Source organism: Rhamphochromis sp. 'chilingali' (genome assembly GCF_963969265.1).
Source record: "Rhamphochromis sp. 'chilingali' genome assembly, chromosome: 15".
Lineage (NCBI taxonomy): Eukaryota > Metazoa > Chordata > Actinopteri > Cichliformes > Cichlidae > Rhamphochromis > Rhamphochromis sp. 'chilingali'.
The window spans coordinates 16,982,312-17,000,031 of NC_137942.1; the positions used below are offsets into that span (position 1 = coordinate 16,982,312).

The following is a 17,720-nucleotide window of genomic DNA, read 5'->3' on the forward strand; positions in this document are numbered from 1 at the left end:
CCATGCTGGACTTTATATAATCTTACCAAACTTTACTGACAACTTAGCAGTGCTACTCTAGGTCACTGACCTATTTTCCTACAATACCGTTGTGGGGTTATTCTGCTTTTGTGTTACTATAACAGTGCGTTAAACATAGACATTGTGAAAGATTGTGTTTCAAATGAAGTCTTAGGGATACAACAAACAAACAAAAACACCCGCATTGCCTGTTTGTACGTTACTAATTATTATAGGAGAGGGAGAAAAAATGTAATGTAAACCACCATTACGAAGAGTTGCAGGAACTGTTTTTGTTAAAATACACGTGCTCATTTTTTTCCCTTCTGGCTACATGTAGTTGTGCAGTTTATTTTCCTCCTGCTGTTCCTGCTTCCATCATTCCAGGAGCGAAACACATGATGTAATCGCTAGACCCAAAGATGCAACGTCAGATCACCCCACTCTGATTCTGAGCTTCTCATTGGACGGTTTTACTGGTTCTACAGGAGGAGTCGCTAATTCGAGTCAAACAAGCTTGGCTGTCGCTAAGCGCACGCCCCACACGATTATAATTGGCTATTGGTGGCAAGCCCACAATAAACATGTCCATGCTGTATACAAAGAGAAAAATATATATTTATTTATAATCAATATTATAAAAGATATTCAGAACTGTATTAAGCTGCTCTGGAATCATAACTTAACTCGTTTATGCTGTAGTTAGCTTTTTTTACATACCCATCAAATGTAATTTGCCACGGCATCACTTCTTCGATTACTGTAATTATTTGTTGTTTTTTGTACATTATCTGATTTTTGTGTATAAATTGTGTTAGATCGTGGCCGTATACTGCACATGCCCTCACTCATTTACTCAAACAATCAAAACAAGGCTGAGAAACAGGGACGTGGGAATCTAGTTCAAAGGAGGGTGATTGGCTGGGGCAACTGTCAATCATCATCGGTTGGATGGGTTTCTCTGGCTACCGCTATAAGCACGTTAGTAGTGAATGAGCGTCGGTGTTTGGCTTGGTTTGACAAGTTTCCCAGGATGATGATGGGGCTAGTTGTGAGCAGTTAGTTGACACAAAAGTTACAAAAATAAGAAAAGTTGCAGCTCGCGTTGCGCATGTGACGAAAGGACAGGGATCTTGGTCCTTTTGTCAAATGTAAGGACTCAGAAGTTTCCGATTTCGCCGACAGTCAGTCAAGTCTACACTGGAAAGCCCAGACACGACAGTAAAGATGAACAGCCTGTCTTTTGACGATCATTCGTTGGATAATCTGGATCCAACACTGTCGCTTAACGACCCCAGTGATATTGACACGGCCCTCCTAAGCGACATTGATGGTAAGAAAATATAATGGTTGCTGCTGGCTTAAAACAGTTGCTAAAACCGGTAACACCGTACGTGTTATCATTCCTTTTCGTATCTTTAAGTGTTCTGCATGTAATAATCACACTAACAACATCACTTACAACGACATTCGATACAAAGACATCTTTTAAATAAAAGCTTTTAAAAGCTGAGAGCTAGCTTTCATCATCCACTGTTAGCTACATGCTAACTATCAGTGAGCAAGTATATGGAGGCTAGCCGGAAGTGATATTTGGGATGTTTTGTTAGTAATTTATAACGATGATTCTTGCAATATCAGAAGTCGTCTGTGTGTCTTACTGTTCAATAGAAAAATAGAAGCGCATTTCATGAGGCGAATATGTGACACTAACGTACAGCTAGCTTCGTGTGCGCCCCGCCCCCAGCGTGCTCCATAGACCGGGGTTACTGTCGTTCATTCCTCTCTTTTTGGGTTCACAGAGCCTCACTTGACCGATTTGACAAATATTTATGTATTTATGTATGCCAAATTAATCGGTTGAAAACTAATCTAGCCATATGCTCTGTGGACGACTTTATTTGTTTTCTTGCGAATATAGTGCTATCCACGTGCCCGTTTTTGCAAAAAACAAACAGCATATATAGTATGATTCATATATAAAATTCGTGCAACAATTTAAGCCTTCAATCGAAATCACAAGAGTATTTCGAGCATTGTTAAGATTTGGAGTTTTCTGTCAGTCTTCTTAAATTGGCCAGTATGTGTTTTGTAATAGGGGGCGAAGTGTAAATAAGATAACACGCACTGCGTAAACAGTGTTCATATCCTGCGGCCGTGCTCTCCATCTCTCTGACTTTGACCGACAGTAACCCTCTGTGACACTGCTCGATGGTAACCTCACACTCATTGCCACAGGCAGCTCTCCCTCTCTTTTCCTGTCTTGGGCTGATCGGCATAGCAAGTCTCCGAGATGCGCTCTGATTGGCCAAGAGCGATCACCTCATACACAACACTGCTTCACAAATCCAGGCTGCTCGTTTTTTTTCTTTTTTTATACTGCAGTTACAACATGAACTCAGAATCACTTAACAGAGAAATTAAACGCGGTCAACTGTCCTTGTAAAAAATGCTGTGAAAATTATTTCAGTGTCTTATGTCTTTCAAGAGCACACTGCTTCCTAGAATAAAAAATGATTAGTGAACACGTGCCATCTCACTTTTTTCCATGTAAAGTTTTTTTTTTGTCAGTTTTAAATCTTTGTAATTAGCAAATCTTCTGGAAAAGATACATATTAAAATGTTTTATATCTTTTAGATCATGCTAATGAAAACCTACAAGTCCATATGTGCACGAGCACAAATTAAGATTAATAACTCATTAATAATATACCACTTGGATTCTTGGACCTACAGCTGCACGCACATGATGAATGGCTTGATAAACTTAAAGTGTGAAATGTACTGTATACCTGTACCTGGTATTTCTTGCTGTATTTTCTAACGCAACAAGAGGCAGTCTTTCTTGTAAAGTGTGTTTTTTAAACTGCGTAAGACACCCCATCTCCTGCTGGGATATTTTAAAGTAGTTTTCTAGTAATTCTTTGAGTGTTAATGGAAAATGTGATGAAACAAAACAAAATTTAGTTTTTAGCAATTTTAAACTGCTGTAGTCATAAGTACATGTGATGTACTACATTTACAGTCATGTGAAAAGAATGGACTCTATAAAAGCAGAAGTTTTTCTGGTTCGCAGTACATGGGTTTGTGGAAGTCCCAAATTCACCTCACGGTCAGAGAAACCTCAAAAAAACACATGAGCTACATAATCTACAGCATATTAAATTTTAACATTAATGACAGTAAAGTTGGAAAGAGACTGAACACAAATATGGGTTGAAGTTTAAAAAGCACATGCAGGAGCAAAGTTGCAGCTAAACAAGCCAGAACAGTTTTAGAGCAATAATTCATAATGCACAACATCACACAGCATATCTGTATAAACACCTAATATCAACTGTTAAGCATAGCGATGGAATGGTGATGACTTGGGGGTTGTGTTTGGAACAACCTGCATTGATTGAGTTGACATAAACTCCTCTGTATTTCAAAGTATTCTAGAGTTAAGTGTGAGGCCATCTGTCCGATGCTTGGCCGAAATTGTGTCATGCAACAGGACAATGCTCCCAAGCACAGCAGCAAATGTACAAGATAGTGGCTGAAAAAGGAAACAGTCAAGGTCTTGCAGTGACCCAGTTGAGGTCCAGACATCAACGCGGTAAGAAAATGCCGCGGGGAGACTTTAAAAGAGCTGTGCATGAACGAATGCCTGCAAAGGTCTGAACGAAACTTTTTTTACAGGACTGCATAAAGCCCCTTTAAAACCTTCTTTTTAATGCAACTTTGTTTGTTGCCATTTAGCTTTTTTTTTTTTTTTTTTTTTTTTTTTTTTTTTTTAAACCCAATACCAAAACACGCTTCAAGGTGATGCTCCTTTCTATTTGAGCATCACATTGGCCTTATCCATTTTTATGCATTCCCACTCTACACTGCAATTATATATTAATAATAATACTTAGATATATGATAACTTGCGTTTTTATTTTCTTTAGCATGACTGAAATTGTTGCCAGTGATGTTTGATCATAAACAGTCACAGCACATGTGGGTTGATTAATTGGTAATTAAAGTGCAGTTTGCTACTGAAATGGATAGTACGGTAATTCAATCTCTAAACAAGTTTTCTCGAGAAATTTACAGTTCCTATAGATTTGATCTTGGTCCATATTTAATTGTTTAAAGCTGGCAAATTGCTATAAATTTTCTACTTGAACAATAACATTCACAGTGGCTGTGATTTGTCTTCCTGTTTAGACATGCTCCAGCTCATCAGCAACCAGGACATGGAGTTTGGAGGACTCTTTGATGCCCCTCCATACACCACGGCTCCTCCCATACAAGAGATTCATGGTTTGACTCAGACCATCACCTCAGCTTCCCCCCCAACCACCACTACCACACCTCCATCTTCATCTTCCATCCTAAGCAGTAACCCCCATCTGGATGCACTGCTGGGCCCTCCTATTACTCGTAGCTCGTCCAGCCCAGACAAAGCCTTCCAGCCTCCCACCTTCCAGCAGTCTCCCCTGGCCCAGGTACCCAGCTCCACCCAGAGGCAGCAGCCGTCCTCCCCACAACAAGCTCAAAGCATCAGACAGACCCAAGTGGAGCAACCCCAACCAGTTCTCAGCCCGTCTGCTCCTTCCCAGGCAGCTTCACCTAATGGCTCCCCAGGACCAAACCCAGCATTCAGCTCAACGCCTCAGGCACTCTTCACCTCTCCTGCACCCCAGACTCCACCACAGACACAGACACAGCCTCAGGCCCGGACCAACTACAGCAGCCCAAACAGCTACACAGGTAAGCCCTCTCTGATGGTGATGATTGAGTCATAGATTATGTGCGAGTTAGATGGTAGGGGGTATCAAACTGTGCTTTAAAAATAAAACCTTTAAGGGAAAGGATGAAAATAAAACTGTGATGTTATTGTAGTGTGTTTCTTCACATAGAGACAAGTTCCTTGACTTTGCATGTCTGATGTTGGATCTTTCTAATCCAGTTCTGTCTGCATCGTTGACCAGCAAGCTTCCTGCTGTCTTTAGCTTTTTACAACTTTCATTAACCTGGCTTAACCAGTTTATTTTGTTCTGTAATTTACAGTTAAAGTTCAAGGTTTTTGAACCTTTTTTTGCGCAGTGAAAATGACAAACCTCTTGTGTCAGGTATTCAGTGAGGGGGAAAAAATGGGTTATTAAGGAAAATGTTAATATCTCATTTTTGTCAATTGTGATTTGATTAAAATATGTGATGCTAACCTTTCAGTCGTTAGACTTCTTTTCAACAATACATGCACTGCTGTTTTACCGACTTTTCAAATACAAACAAATGGAATCTCATAGAGATACATAACCTCATTTACCAGCGTTATTTTTCTCTAAAGGAAAAAAAGGGGAGAATGACAAATTGTCATCTGTGAAGGAAAAAAACTCCAAGTGTTTATTTATATTTCTGTTAAATGCTGAGGATGTTTTTAGTGGCTCACATAAAGCACATTTGTGTTAACCATGGAATCTAGCAGCTGATGCCCAGTGCCCTGCAAGTTTGCTGTTCACGTGCATCGCATTTATCAGGACACTAGGTCATTTAACCTCGCATGATTTCTAATTAATGTCGTAATCTCATAGACTTTGGTCAGCTGCGTAAGAGTTTGCAAGTGAAATGAAATTTATGTGTGTGGACAAGACGTGGAACATTGGTGGGTACACAGTAGACAGTCCACTGCATGTGCATATCTTTATCCATATCTCTTAAAGCTTGGTGGAGATAAGCGAAAGTAGCGGCCATATCATTTGGAGAGTATCGCATTTATAATGAGTCCATAGTTCACCTTTTGCCTACAAAGTCTTAAAACTAATGCAGTTTTGATGAAATTAAGAGTTCAGGTGTTTTTTACTTTTAAAGCTGGCGGTTCTTTTGGAAGCTTAAATGTTGAAATGGGTAGTGTGCTACTACACCGTTAAATGATCACGGAAATTTTAACACAAACCATCAAATACTTAACATATAAAAATGTTACTTTCAAGTTGGAATTGCTCGGATTTTACTTCAAATTTTACCTGTGTGATTTAAGTCTTTTTGGCATCAATGTGTTGTTGTTTTTTTCTAGCTGGCAGTCCCAGCAGTGTGAGCACTCCTGCCACCAGTTTGTCATCCTCACCGCCGAGCATTCAGCCAGTGGCCATTCAGGCTCAGCTCCAAGGGCTGACAACTGCATCTCCTCTCCTGACCACGTCAACAAGCCCTCCGGTTCAAACTGTCGCAGCCCACGTACAGCAAGTACCTGTAAGTGTGTGAAGGTGTTCTCTGAGCGAGCCTGGATGGACTTAAAAACGAATGCACTGCAGTCCTCGTTTACGTAAATGAATTTTCGGTGCATCTATCTGCCCTGGTGTCCTCAGGTGTTGCTTCAGCCCCAGTTCATCAAGGCCGAGAGTCTACTGCTGACCACTTTGAAGCCTGACCCCTGCATGGTCACTACTGTAGCTTCTCCCACGTCCCTGGCCACCACCACCCCAGCACAGAGCACTTCGCTGCAGGTAGATGCACAATATGAACTCAAACCTAATACTGAAGTCACACAGTGCACCGCTGTCGAGTTTACACCCACGCTGTTAACCCTGGCACTTACATCATCCTGTTTTCTCAGGCATTCATGGGTGGGGGTACTTTCCTGACTACAGTGCCTGTCATGGTGGATGCTGAAAAGCTTCCCATCAACCGCATCGCTATCAGTGGTAAGCCGGCTGGCCAGCCACACAAAGGGGAGAAGCGCACGGCCCACAACGCTATTGAGAAGCGGTACCGCTCCTCCATCAATGACAAAATCATGGAGCTGAAAGACTTGGTGGCTGGCACTGATGCTAAAGTAAGAAGCACGTATTTACAAGCATCCCACGCTTTTTATGCCATATTCTTTTTTTCTTTTTTTGTCCAGTTGTCTTTTTCATGAACAGCAGAGGTCTAATAATTCGGTTGGTCTTTTTCTTTCATTTCTAGCTCAATAAATCTGCAGTACTGAGGAAAGCCATCGACTACATCCGTTACCTGCAGCAGACTAACCAGAAGCTCAAACAAGAGAACATGACTCTTAAAATGGCAGCCCAGAAAAACAGTATGTGCTTAAAATGCTCTTTTCTTTATTCGTCAACAGCCTCTTGGGATTTTATTTCAATTTCTTGAAAGTCAATCATTCCGGTAACCTTTAACAACAATGACTGCTGATTTTTTTTTTTTAATCCTGAAAAGACAAATATAAAATGAAATGAAGTGTATTGTAGGGTTTTCTTTTCTTTTGTACCCTTGATTGACCCTCTAACTACTCCCTTCATCATCTTTTTTTTTTTTTAAACCCCTTTTCTACAGAGTCTCTTAAGGACCTGGTTGCCATGGAGGTGGATGGACAGGCTGATGTGAAGAGCGAGCTGCCCACCCCGCCAGCCTCTGACGTGGGTTCCCCAACTTCCTTCTCTCACTGTGGCAGTGACTCAGAACCTGACAGTCCAATGGGAGAGGACACAAAGGTATGCAGAGCTCATTTAAACTAAACATTTGAGATGAGGTTTCGGGATAGAGATGCAAGGACAGATGGTTTGTTCCCATTAGGTTTGCGTTTGAATGAAAGTTAGGACTCTGTAAAATATATATTTGAAAAAATCTGAATTTGCAAATCATTCAAATCCTGCATTGACATGAAAATGATGCGAAGAAAACATTTCAAATTTTGAAAGTTTTCTTTCTTATTTTGAATTCGAGGCCAGCAAAAGCAAAGCGTTTAAAGACAAATGTAGATACACCGGCATGTTTCCCGCTGGTTTGCGTCACCTTTAAGCAGGCGCGAGGGAACCGTGGAGAACAGTTGCTGTAGTTCTGAAAGCACAATCTTTTTCTGTGCTTGCTTGATATAGGATTTCAGCTGCTCAGCAGTCTGAACATTTGGCACATTGTGAAAGGAAAAACACAACAACGGACGCCTCTGTGGGTGACAGCCCTGTCAGAATGCAGGCAGGTCAGTTTAGCTGCCAGACTCTCTGCAGATGGATGCATGCAATTTGGTAGTGTGCTGGCAAAGTGGCCAAGCCCTTCATTAAAAAAAAAAAAAGACATTGTCTTGATAGTAGCATATGTTAGTGTTAATGGTGCCTTTTATAAGATGGGCAGCAGCTGTGAATAAATGTTTAGAATAGGTTTTTTTATGGATGCAGGGACACCAGCACAGCACTGGTTAGTGGACTCATTTGAGCCCATGCGGTGAATTGATGGGTTGGGAATGAAAATTAAGATACATTAAATTGTTGGAAGTATTTGTCCACACAGTTCTTCACACTGTGATGAATCCCCAACAGTTTTTTTTTTCCATAGACTGCTTTAATGATTTGCATATTCTCAAAATAGAAAATGAGATATGGCTAACTGAAACTAGATAAAACCTGTTTTTGCTGTGCTTTGTTTATTCCTTTATGCATATGGTGCCATCTGTATGGGGTTTCTTTTGTTTATTGGAACAACAAGCCTTGGTTACCTTTCACATTTGAATAGATACAGATACCTGTACCTGGGCTTTGGTACTGTTTTTTGGTATTTTACTCATTGTGACATAATAAATCCAAGATTTCTCTTACAAAAATAAGTCCAAACTTCTCACTTGAAACATTTTGTTATTTAATGCTTTGGTCGCTGTCTGGCAGTGAACACCGGGTTCGGACAGTCTCGGTCGTTGTGTCCTTGGGCAAGACACTTCACCTACCGCCTACTGGTGTTGGCCAGAGGGGCCGATGGCGCGACATGGCAGCCTCGCTTCTGTCAGTCTGCCCCAGGGCAGCTGTGGCTACAACTGTAGCTGCCTCCACCAGTGTGTGAATGTGAGAGTGAATGAATAGTGGTATTGTAAAGCACTTTAAGGGCCCCGAAAAGCGCTATATAAATGCAATCCATTATTATCATTATTATTATTATAACACATTTAATATTAATTCTAAGCTATAATTAGTTGCGATTATCTACCAATGCTTTGGATATACAATCTCACATGACGTGTATGTTTGCCGTAAACAGCACGCGAGTTAAAATTTCAAACAACACAGTGAAAAAAGTCCTGTTTTTTTTGCGTGCAGCGTGTCCGACTTACTAATTAATTACCTGACGAAGATTTTTCATCATCGTCATCATCCATTGGTTCACACTCTTGTACACTGGTGACAGATGTGCTAAATTAAGCTGCAGTGATTGTGAATTTGGCTTTCGGGCTATCAGATCTGGTGCATTCTTCGAGCTGTGTTTTGTGTTTGACCAGGTGTTTCCTCAGATTAGATGCATTGCCGTTTCCAGCTTTGCATTTTGCACTACAAACGTGGGAGAGAACATTGTCTGTGCCGAGCTCTGAAAGTGTGAGCTCGCCTGAGTCTGTTTTTGGCTCGTCACACCGCCATTGCCTTGCGTGTGTGCTTGCCGGAGTGACGTCACGGCAGGAGTGACGTCACACGAACTCGGCCTATTTCTTCCTTTAACCCAAATGTGCTCTGGTGATAAAATTTGGCATCAGCTGATTTTTGTGAATTGGAGTTTGGTCGGTGCCATGGTGACGGCTTAAAGCACCTCACCTTGCTAAACTTCCTTCACAGGCGCTCCCATGAACAATCTAGGAAACTGTTGCCAACAGAAACCTTGACCACACTGCAACTGTCAGTCTTAATAGACACAAAAAAAAAATACAAACGTGATTCTTTTGGCTGCGAAAAAATTCTCCATGAACACCCATGATGCTTGACAGCTTGTGTACAGCGCTCAACTATTAATCAACCACTATAACACCTCAAAAATGTAATTACTCATACTTTTTGTCAGATTGATGTTGCTGCCTGAATTAATAAACTGAATAATCACAAATGTGTCCTTCTGGATTCTCTCGTGTGTCAGCCAAATATAGGCACGCCGGACCAGTCGACAGCAGGTGGCAGTGCCGTTGGCATGTTGGACCGTTCCCGTATGGTGTTGTGCGCCTTTACCTTTCTCTTCCTCTCCCTCAACCCTTTGGCTGCTCTGTTCTGTTCATCGGGTAGCAGCTCATCTGGAAATACTGAAGCTGTAAGCACCCATCACGCGGGCAGGACCGTCCTGGGTGTGGATGTCGCAGGTACAGAGTGGGGAAAATGCTGGGAGGGAGACAGATGGCAGTGATTCAAATTTCACATAATTAGCTCTCAATAAATAGATTTTCTTTGCAGTTAAATGACTCTGTGTTGTTTATAGCTGACTCATGGGGCTGGATGGATTGGATGCTCCCGACTATACTGGTGTGGTTACTGAACGGTATTCTGGTATCAGGAGTTCTAATACGGCTGTTGGTGTATGGAGAACCTGTAACCAGACCACATTCTGGATCATCCGTCTTGTTCTGGAGGCATCGCAAACAGGCTGACCTGGACCTGGCAAGAGTATGCTTCTTTTTTTCTTTTCAACGTGTGCCCAATTGACAAAGTGTACTGATCCACAAGGAGGAATTTGACCATATTTAAATCAGAAATCCTTCTGAACTCTCACAGAATCTATAAAGTGGCTCTTCGTCTGTTTTCTCTCACTATTTATCTTTTACACTTCACAGGGAGATTTTGCTCAAGCCAGTCACAACCTGTGGACTTGTCTGAAGGCTCTCGGTCGCCCCTTACCCACCTCCCAGTTGGACTTGGCCTGCGCAGCGCTCTGGTCTTTGCTAAGATTCTGCCTCCAGCGTCTATGGGTTGGCCGCTGGCTAGCTGCCAGGGCAGGAGGGCTGCGATCTGATCGCCCCCTGCAGGAGGATGCCTGCAAAAGCAGCCGTGATGCCGCCCTGGTTTACCACCGCTTGCACCAGCTTCACATGACAGGTTGGTCACCATAAGAGTCCTGCTTTTAGATCAGATCAGTGTGACACGCTGGACATTAGGAGGTGAATTGTCATTCATTTCAAAGCGACTCAGCAACATTTGAAGTAAGGTTTAAAAAGCATTGCAGTCTTTGCTGTGCAAAAAGATTCTGTCTAAAGATAAATTCCAGTTTAAATAATTTTTGTGAATATTTAAAAAAAAAAATTTGTTTTCTTGTCTTCGATCTGTGCCTGCAGGTAAACTGAATGGCAGCCACCTCTCAGCAGTGCACATGTCTTTAAGTGCAGTGAACCTTGCAGAGTGTTCTGGCTCATGCCTGCCTGTGGCCTCGCTGGCTGAGATCTATGTTTCTGCGGCTCTACGAGTCAAAGCCAGTTTGCCGAGGGTTCTGCATTTCACCTCTGTGAGTCCCTGTTGTTTGCACAAGCATACGCGTCTTGCTCAGTCATTTATAAGCAGTGTTTTTACCCCGACTCTGTTTCTTTTGTGCTCACGTGATGTAACAACAACCAGTTTTGAGTTGACATTCTGTTTAATTTATCTTTCATGGTTAATAAACATTCACTGAGGTGATTAAAGATCCTGCGATCTGTCCTAACGTGTAATATTTTAAACTACACCGAACCAAAACCTTTTTTTTTTTTTTTTTTTTTTCCTTCTTTTGACAGCGTGTGTTCCTGAGCAGTGCTCGTCAAGCTTGCCTATCTTCCAGCGGCAGTGTCCCCCCAGCCATGCAGTGGCTTTGTCACCCACTAGGTCACCGCTTCTTCGTGGATGGGGACTGGGCTATTCGCAGCACCCCTAAAGAAAGCATCTACAGCCAAGCTGGCAACACTGGTCAGTGAAAGCAAAAGTTTGCACTCAGTCTATAACTGTGTTTTTACAATACCTAATTTGGAATCCTCTTGCCTACAATATGCAGGCACATTCTGATGTTTATATTTGTTATTGGTTTCCCTTGCAGTGGATCCTCTGGCTCAGGTGACTCAGGCATTTAGAGAACACCTCCTGGAAAAGGCTCTGTACTGTGTGGCCCAGCCTCGCGGAGAGAAAAATACAAGTCCGGGAGACGGGTGAGAAATCAAGACGGGCTTTCATATAATCGATTCTTGTAACTTTTGGTTCGTTTGCTTTTCTTGGCAACAAGTTACGGTTTACTTCTCATAGAGTCGCCAACATACAAAGAAAGAAATGAGGATAATAAACGCAGAATTAAATTTGGCATTTAAAAAGAAAACCCTTTTGTAGGTATGTTTTATTTTAACGATTTGTGGGGCAAAATAACCATTCAGTGTGTGTGCGTGTGTGTGTGTCCTCAGCGAGTATGCCGATGCCCTGGAATATCTCCAGCTGTTGATTAATGCTTCAGATGCGGCTGGTGCCACCTCACAGTCCTTTGCTATTGGGTCCAACATGGCAACTGTCACAGGTATGGCTATGGAAACTGTCGTTTCTGTTTGCGGTCTCATTTGTATTGAAAAGTAATCTTTGACAGTGTATCTTCAGCGCTAAAAACATTAGCGATCACTAATGGTACCGACTTTTTAATCTGGTTAAAATTTGCTTTTAGAAAAATCAGAACTTGCCTCTAAATGTTTCTGTTGCTTAAGTACATCAAGCAGTTACACTGTCTAGATGCGTACTCCTTACTTCACTGCTACTTATCTTTTTTGCAATAATTGCATTAGCCTTCTCTGCACACTGCTCTTTCTTTACTGCGCGTGCAGAATAAGAAGCTGTGTGACAAAGTTCATTTTTACACTACAGAGATCAAGTAGCTTGATTTCCCTTTGACTTCCATCCTCCCACCGCTTTCCTTTGTCCTTACTGATCACTGATCTGAGCGAGAGAGGGCTAGGTGAAAGGGAGGCATTCGCTAGATTGCTTCATCTATCTTCAGCACTGTCAAATTGGTGATCACCTTGAGAGGAAGGAGGGAGCGGGAGGGATGAGAGACTGTGCAGGGATTTTAATAGGAGACTTTTCTTGGCAGAGCCTCAGGTTACTCGCTACATGTTTTAGAAGTCTGTGTGTGTTGCCCTGTGTTAAATGGAGTACTTTTTCCTTGTGAGGGAGTCGTCAAAATCCTCCAGGGTAGAAACAGATTGATTCAGAGGTCAAAATGCAGACAGCAGCTGTCTGCACGGGTGCACCGCCATGCATGCTAAATGTGAAAGTGGACACTCTGGGATTTAAATATCTGCATGTTTGTTTCTGTCTGAGGGTGTCTCAGCTTTGACTGTTTTTCCTCTAATATCCAGGCTGTGACCCTCATTCTAAGTGGTGGTCCTCAATCACTGTGGTGATCATCAACTGGCTCCAAGGAGATGATGCCGCAGCAGAGAGACTGTATCCGACGGTTGAGCACCTGCCCCGCAGTCTGCAGAACGCAGAGTAAGTTAGACGTATAAAGATGTGAATTTGGAACTTTGCCCTGCAAATGCCAGGCTAAGGACACACACCCACCCACCCTCTAACACTTACACCACTTTAACCTGTGTCCTTTGTCTGTTGCCCGCCCACCACTCTCTTTCTATCAGGAGTCTTCTGCCCAAAGCCTGTCTGAACACATTCAGGGCAGTGCGAGCTCTGCTGTCCAAGCCAGAAAACTGCCAATTGAGTCTGAGCTACAGTGACAAGGCCAGCGCCCTGCTCCGAGACAGCCTCAACCTGGGACCACACTGTCATAGCTCCAGTTTAGACAAGGTACGCACAAAGAAAGGCACAATCTCTTCCAGATTTGTGCACGTAAGTGATGTTTATTACACCTAGGAGGGACATTTCATTAAGGTGGCAACATCTGCACGAGGGGAAAAAAATGCACAAGAATACTTAAAGTGTCGGGAATAGTTACATAGTTATAAAGTGATTAAACGATGCACGCACACAGACACGTGCACCTTTGTCACAGTACAAAGCGACACACTTCACCAGACAGCGAATCCCTCGCAGCATCTCCACTCTGCGATGCTGCAGTGTCCTACCCTCTGGCACTCAGCAGATGGTGATGCTGGTGGATAGGTAGCTCACAGCGGTGTATGTGCATGGCCAGAGCTGCAGTGCATTGTAGTTGCATTGCATGTGTGTCTCAGCTGAGTGCAATGTACCTGCAGTGCAACACAGAGCTGGGCCACTCACAGCAGAACACACACTCGCGTAGGAGAGGTGGAAAATGTCCTTTAGCGTCGATTAGAGATGCATAACATAACGAAATGTGACTGTTTTAATAATAGCAGCTGAAACTATTTGTAGATTAACATCCTGAGCAAAATGTGATGGATATTACTTATTTTTATAAACTGGAAGCGGTGTTGTATGACAAACATGCAAACATTTTTTTAGTCTAATTCTTGGTGTTTTTCAAAACATGACATATTCATCATACTTCAGTATCCAGTTCTGAGGTCAGTGGAGACTGGGGCTTTTTTTCTCCCTTTTCTTTTCATTTTTGTTTTTAAGTTGAGAATATTTGAGCACTAAAGCTAATTATTTCTCGCTAGGTTGTCCAGTTGCTGTTGTGCGATCTGCTGCTGGTTATGAGGACAAATGTCTGGCGTCTGCAGCAACAAGGGGCCACTCCCACGGGACAAGGCTCAGCGGGGACCAGCGGCCCTGCGGGCATTCAGCAGGCCTCTCCACCAGAGCTCGTGGGCTTTCAGCAAGACCTCAGCTCGCTACGCAAATTGGCACAGAGTTTCAGACCTGCGATGCGAAGAGTATGTAAAACCTTGTCACCACATTCTGTCTTTTAAGTTTTCTCTTTTGGTTTATCAAAGCTCTGTGCTGGGCCTAATATGAGGGAAGAGTTTGTGCTAAATCTGAAGTTTGTCTCAACTGAAAACTATTTCAGTAGTTGCATACAAAGACACTGGATCTGAGTGCAGCATGCTATCCAAACCAAAACATGCTAAGATGAATCTTAAGATGCTCTTTAATGAAAGTGTAAAACACAAATCTGCTGCATATGTATCGTGAATGAGTGAATTAAAAAGAATAGAATTTCTTCACTTAATAAAGGCACAGAGCAGCACATTGGAAATGGATACAAATATAATCCAGTGCACGTATTTGCAGGCAGTGCAGGGTATATATAGTTCTCTGTGAGGTTGGGAGGTGTTACAGCACGCGCACACACACACACACACACACACACACCCACACCCTGAGGCAAGCGTTTAGCAGCATTGTTCACAAGACTTCAAAGTCTCTCAGCGGTAGAGCCGAGCATTATGTGTGAGTCATCATCACTCGCTGTCGTCCCTCCTCCTCCTCCTCTTCTCTCACCTCTCTCTCTTTGCACTCCATCCCTTTCCAGTTGTTTCTCCATGAAGCTACGGCCAGGCTGATGGCGGGGGCCAGTCCCACCCGCACACATCAGCTTCTGGATCGCTCACTGCGGCGCAGAGCAACACCCGGAGCCAAGACAGGTGTGTGTGTGTGTGTGTGTGTGTGTGTGTGTGTGTGTGTGTGTGTGTGTACAATATTACTGTGGATTTGATATTTCATTCAGTCTGCACTGGTGATTCTGTTTTAATAACTCCTGTTGATATTTTTAATTTGGTGAAGTAACAGAGAAAGCTCTGAATATTTATGTCACTCAGTCCTTATCTAATCCGTCTGCTTTGAAAATTTATTTCTTTATTAAGTCTAGTCAAAAAAGGGCCAGCATTTAATAAGTGCAGCTTCTACATTCTGTGGATGTGATGCTTTTTCTTGACTTATTTTTTATTAAACTAAGTATATATCTGTTTGAGACATTCGGAGATCCTCCTGAATTGCTAGAAAACAATTTCTTTACATTATTTTCTAAGGTTCTTTAGAATACTTGATAAATGGATAAACAGGTGAAATCCAATATATTTTAATATATTTTACACTAAAAGCAATCTATTGATTGTTAGACTCAATTACTTTAGTTTTTTTTTTTTTTAGTATTTGCTTTATTTACCATTCATTTAGCTTGTTTTGTGGCAGACAGAGAAGCTGGGACATGCTGTTGATTTGTCATTGTGTTTATAAGTGATGGTGGGTGGGAGGCTTTTTGGAGAAGGGCAGGCCATTTCAGTTTTCGTTATAAATCAGATCAGTGATTAAACTCTGTTTGGCTGTTGCTGGTTAACGACATCAAAAAGATCACCCGAAATTCCACAGTAACTAACTGTTTTTGTTTTTGTGTGTTGTGTGTGTGCAGAGGAGTGTGAGATGCGGCCTGGCCAGCGGGAGCAGGCGGAGGCTGTGATGCTGGCGTGCCGCTACCTTCCTCCGTCCTTTCTTTCGGCTCCGGGCCAAAGGGTGGGCATGCTGGCCGACGCTGCCCGCACCCTGGAGAAGCTGGGAGACAAGAGGACCCTCCACGACTGCCAGCAAATGATCATAAAACTGGGCAGCGGCACCACTGTCACCAACAGCTAGAGGGGGGTGGGTGCTGAGAGACACGCATGGACGTTGTGTACATATATATATATATAAACATCTGTAACATATGAAGTCACACAGACAGAAGACAAAACCATACAGTCTCTCTTTGGTGAGCAGCTATCGAACAGATTTGTACAGATTCATATCAAACTGGATTTTCTTCATGCGTTGTCCCTCCCATCACCCCAGTCAAACAACAAAACACTTGTCGAGTTCGCACTCTTGTTGCTGCGGATTATTTAAAAAAACGATTTTCCTCTTGTCAAAATAAAAAAATAAAAAGGATCCCTTGGTGAGAATGTGTTGCAGTGCCACAGTTTGCCCACAAAGAGGAGCTGTCGTGTCCTAATGGAAACTGGAGAGGGTGAGAAGTATGAAAGAGGTTTTTGCCCTGCGTTTACTGGCGTATCCCCACTCGCCCCACTTTTCTTTCGTTCTTTTTTTTCCCGATTAGCGGAGAGCTTAGTGGGCTGGAGTGGCGGGCTGCTCTGATTGGTTGCAGAATGAGGCATCTGTGTTTTTGTGGGAGAAAAACGAGAACTTGTATTGGTCTGAGCGCGTGGGCTTGTGTGGTGGGAAAGCACTAAACCGTAACTGTCGAGGTAAATAAAAAAACAACAAAAAAAAAAAAAACACAACAACAACAAAAAAAATCATGCCTCACAAGCTGAGCCCCGTTTCTCTATCTGCACTAAGCCTGTGAGGCTGATTTCAGTGAGATAAGTAATATTATGGCTTTATGAGGTTATTTTCATAGAGGTCGCGTTTTGTTTGTTTTTTCCTTCTTGTTTTGCTGTGTACATATTTTAATATGTATTTATAATCTTATGATCTTTGATCAAGCAGTATTTTGCATAAGAAGAGTGATTTAATGCCTGTTTTTCCTTTTTTAATCTTGCTTTATTTTGCAGTTTTAAACTAGGCGCCGCATATCTTGTGCGGTATCAGGTTAGCGTTGCATACCCATGCGACTGTTGTAGGCACTGGCTAGTTGTAAATCAACAGCTCAAGCTAAACATGAGCTGTTGGTACAACTTTTTGTAGTTTGTACAACTACAAAAAGTTGCATATGTCATGCAGAAGGTTTTGAAATAATTAACTTTTTTTCCTTTTGTTCCAAAGAAAACCTGTGACAAATCTTTTCTTTATTTGTAGCTGTAATGTTACTTTTTCTTTCAATTATTGGTTTCTTTCCTAGAGAAAGCACCATGTTTTAATTTTTAAGAGGATTGTTTTGGGGGGGTTTTTAACAAATTTTTTGACATGTCCCAGGACCAGTATATTTTTTTTATAGCATGTGACTAATGTGAAAGACTGAAAAACATGGGATTAAGATGACAGTGATGCAACCATGTCTGAAGGTAATGTTGATGTAGACCTTTCAATGACATGCTTTCATCTCTTCTATGTTCTTCATCTATTCCTTTTCGTCATGTAAATATTAAAATATTTTGTAAAGAAGAAATGAGCGTTTCCTGTGGTATTTGAAACAACTGGGTAATA

The 17,720-nt window shown here is 42.2% G+C and overlaps 1 protein-coding gene across 1 annotated transcript; it reads left to right on the top strand.

Moving 5' to 3' along the window:
- The first annotated feature begins 975 nt into the window (after positions 1 to 975).
- Positions 976 to 17,682, top strand: srebf1 (sterol regulatory element binding transcription factor 1). Its single transcript, XM_080906351.1, has 19 exons — positions 976 to 1,333; positions 4,195 to 4,740; positions 6,047 to 6,222; positions 6,339 to 6,476; positions 6,587 to 6,805; positions 6,937 to 7,051; positions 7,303 to 7,460; positions 9,853 to 10,069; positions 10,186 to 10,370; positions 10,538 to 10,799; positions 11,036 to 11,202; positions 11,468 to 11,636; positions 11,764 to 11,872; positions 12,119 to 12,228; positions 13,061 to 13,193; positions 13,340 to 13,505; positions 14,300 to 14,515; positions 15,115 to 15,226; positions 15,991 to 17,682. Exons 1-19 carry the CDS (start codon positions 1,228 to 1,230, stop codon positions 16,209 to 16,211), a joined length of 3,525 nt encoding a protein of 1,174 aa, XP_080762477.1. The 5' UTR covers positions 976 to 1,227; the 3' UTR covers positions 16,212 to 17,682.
- The last annotated feature ends 38 nt before the right edge of the window (positions 17,683 to 17,720 follow it).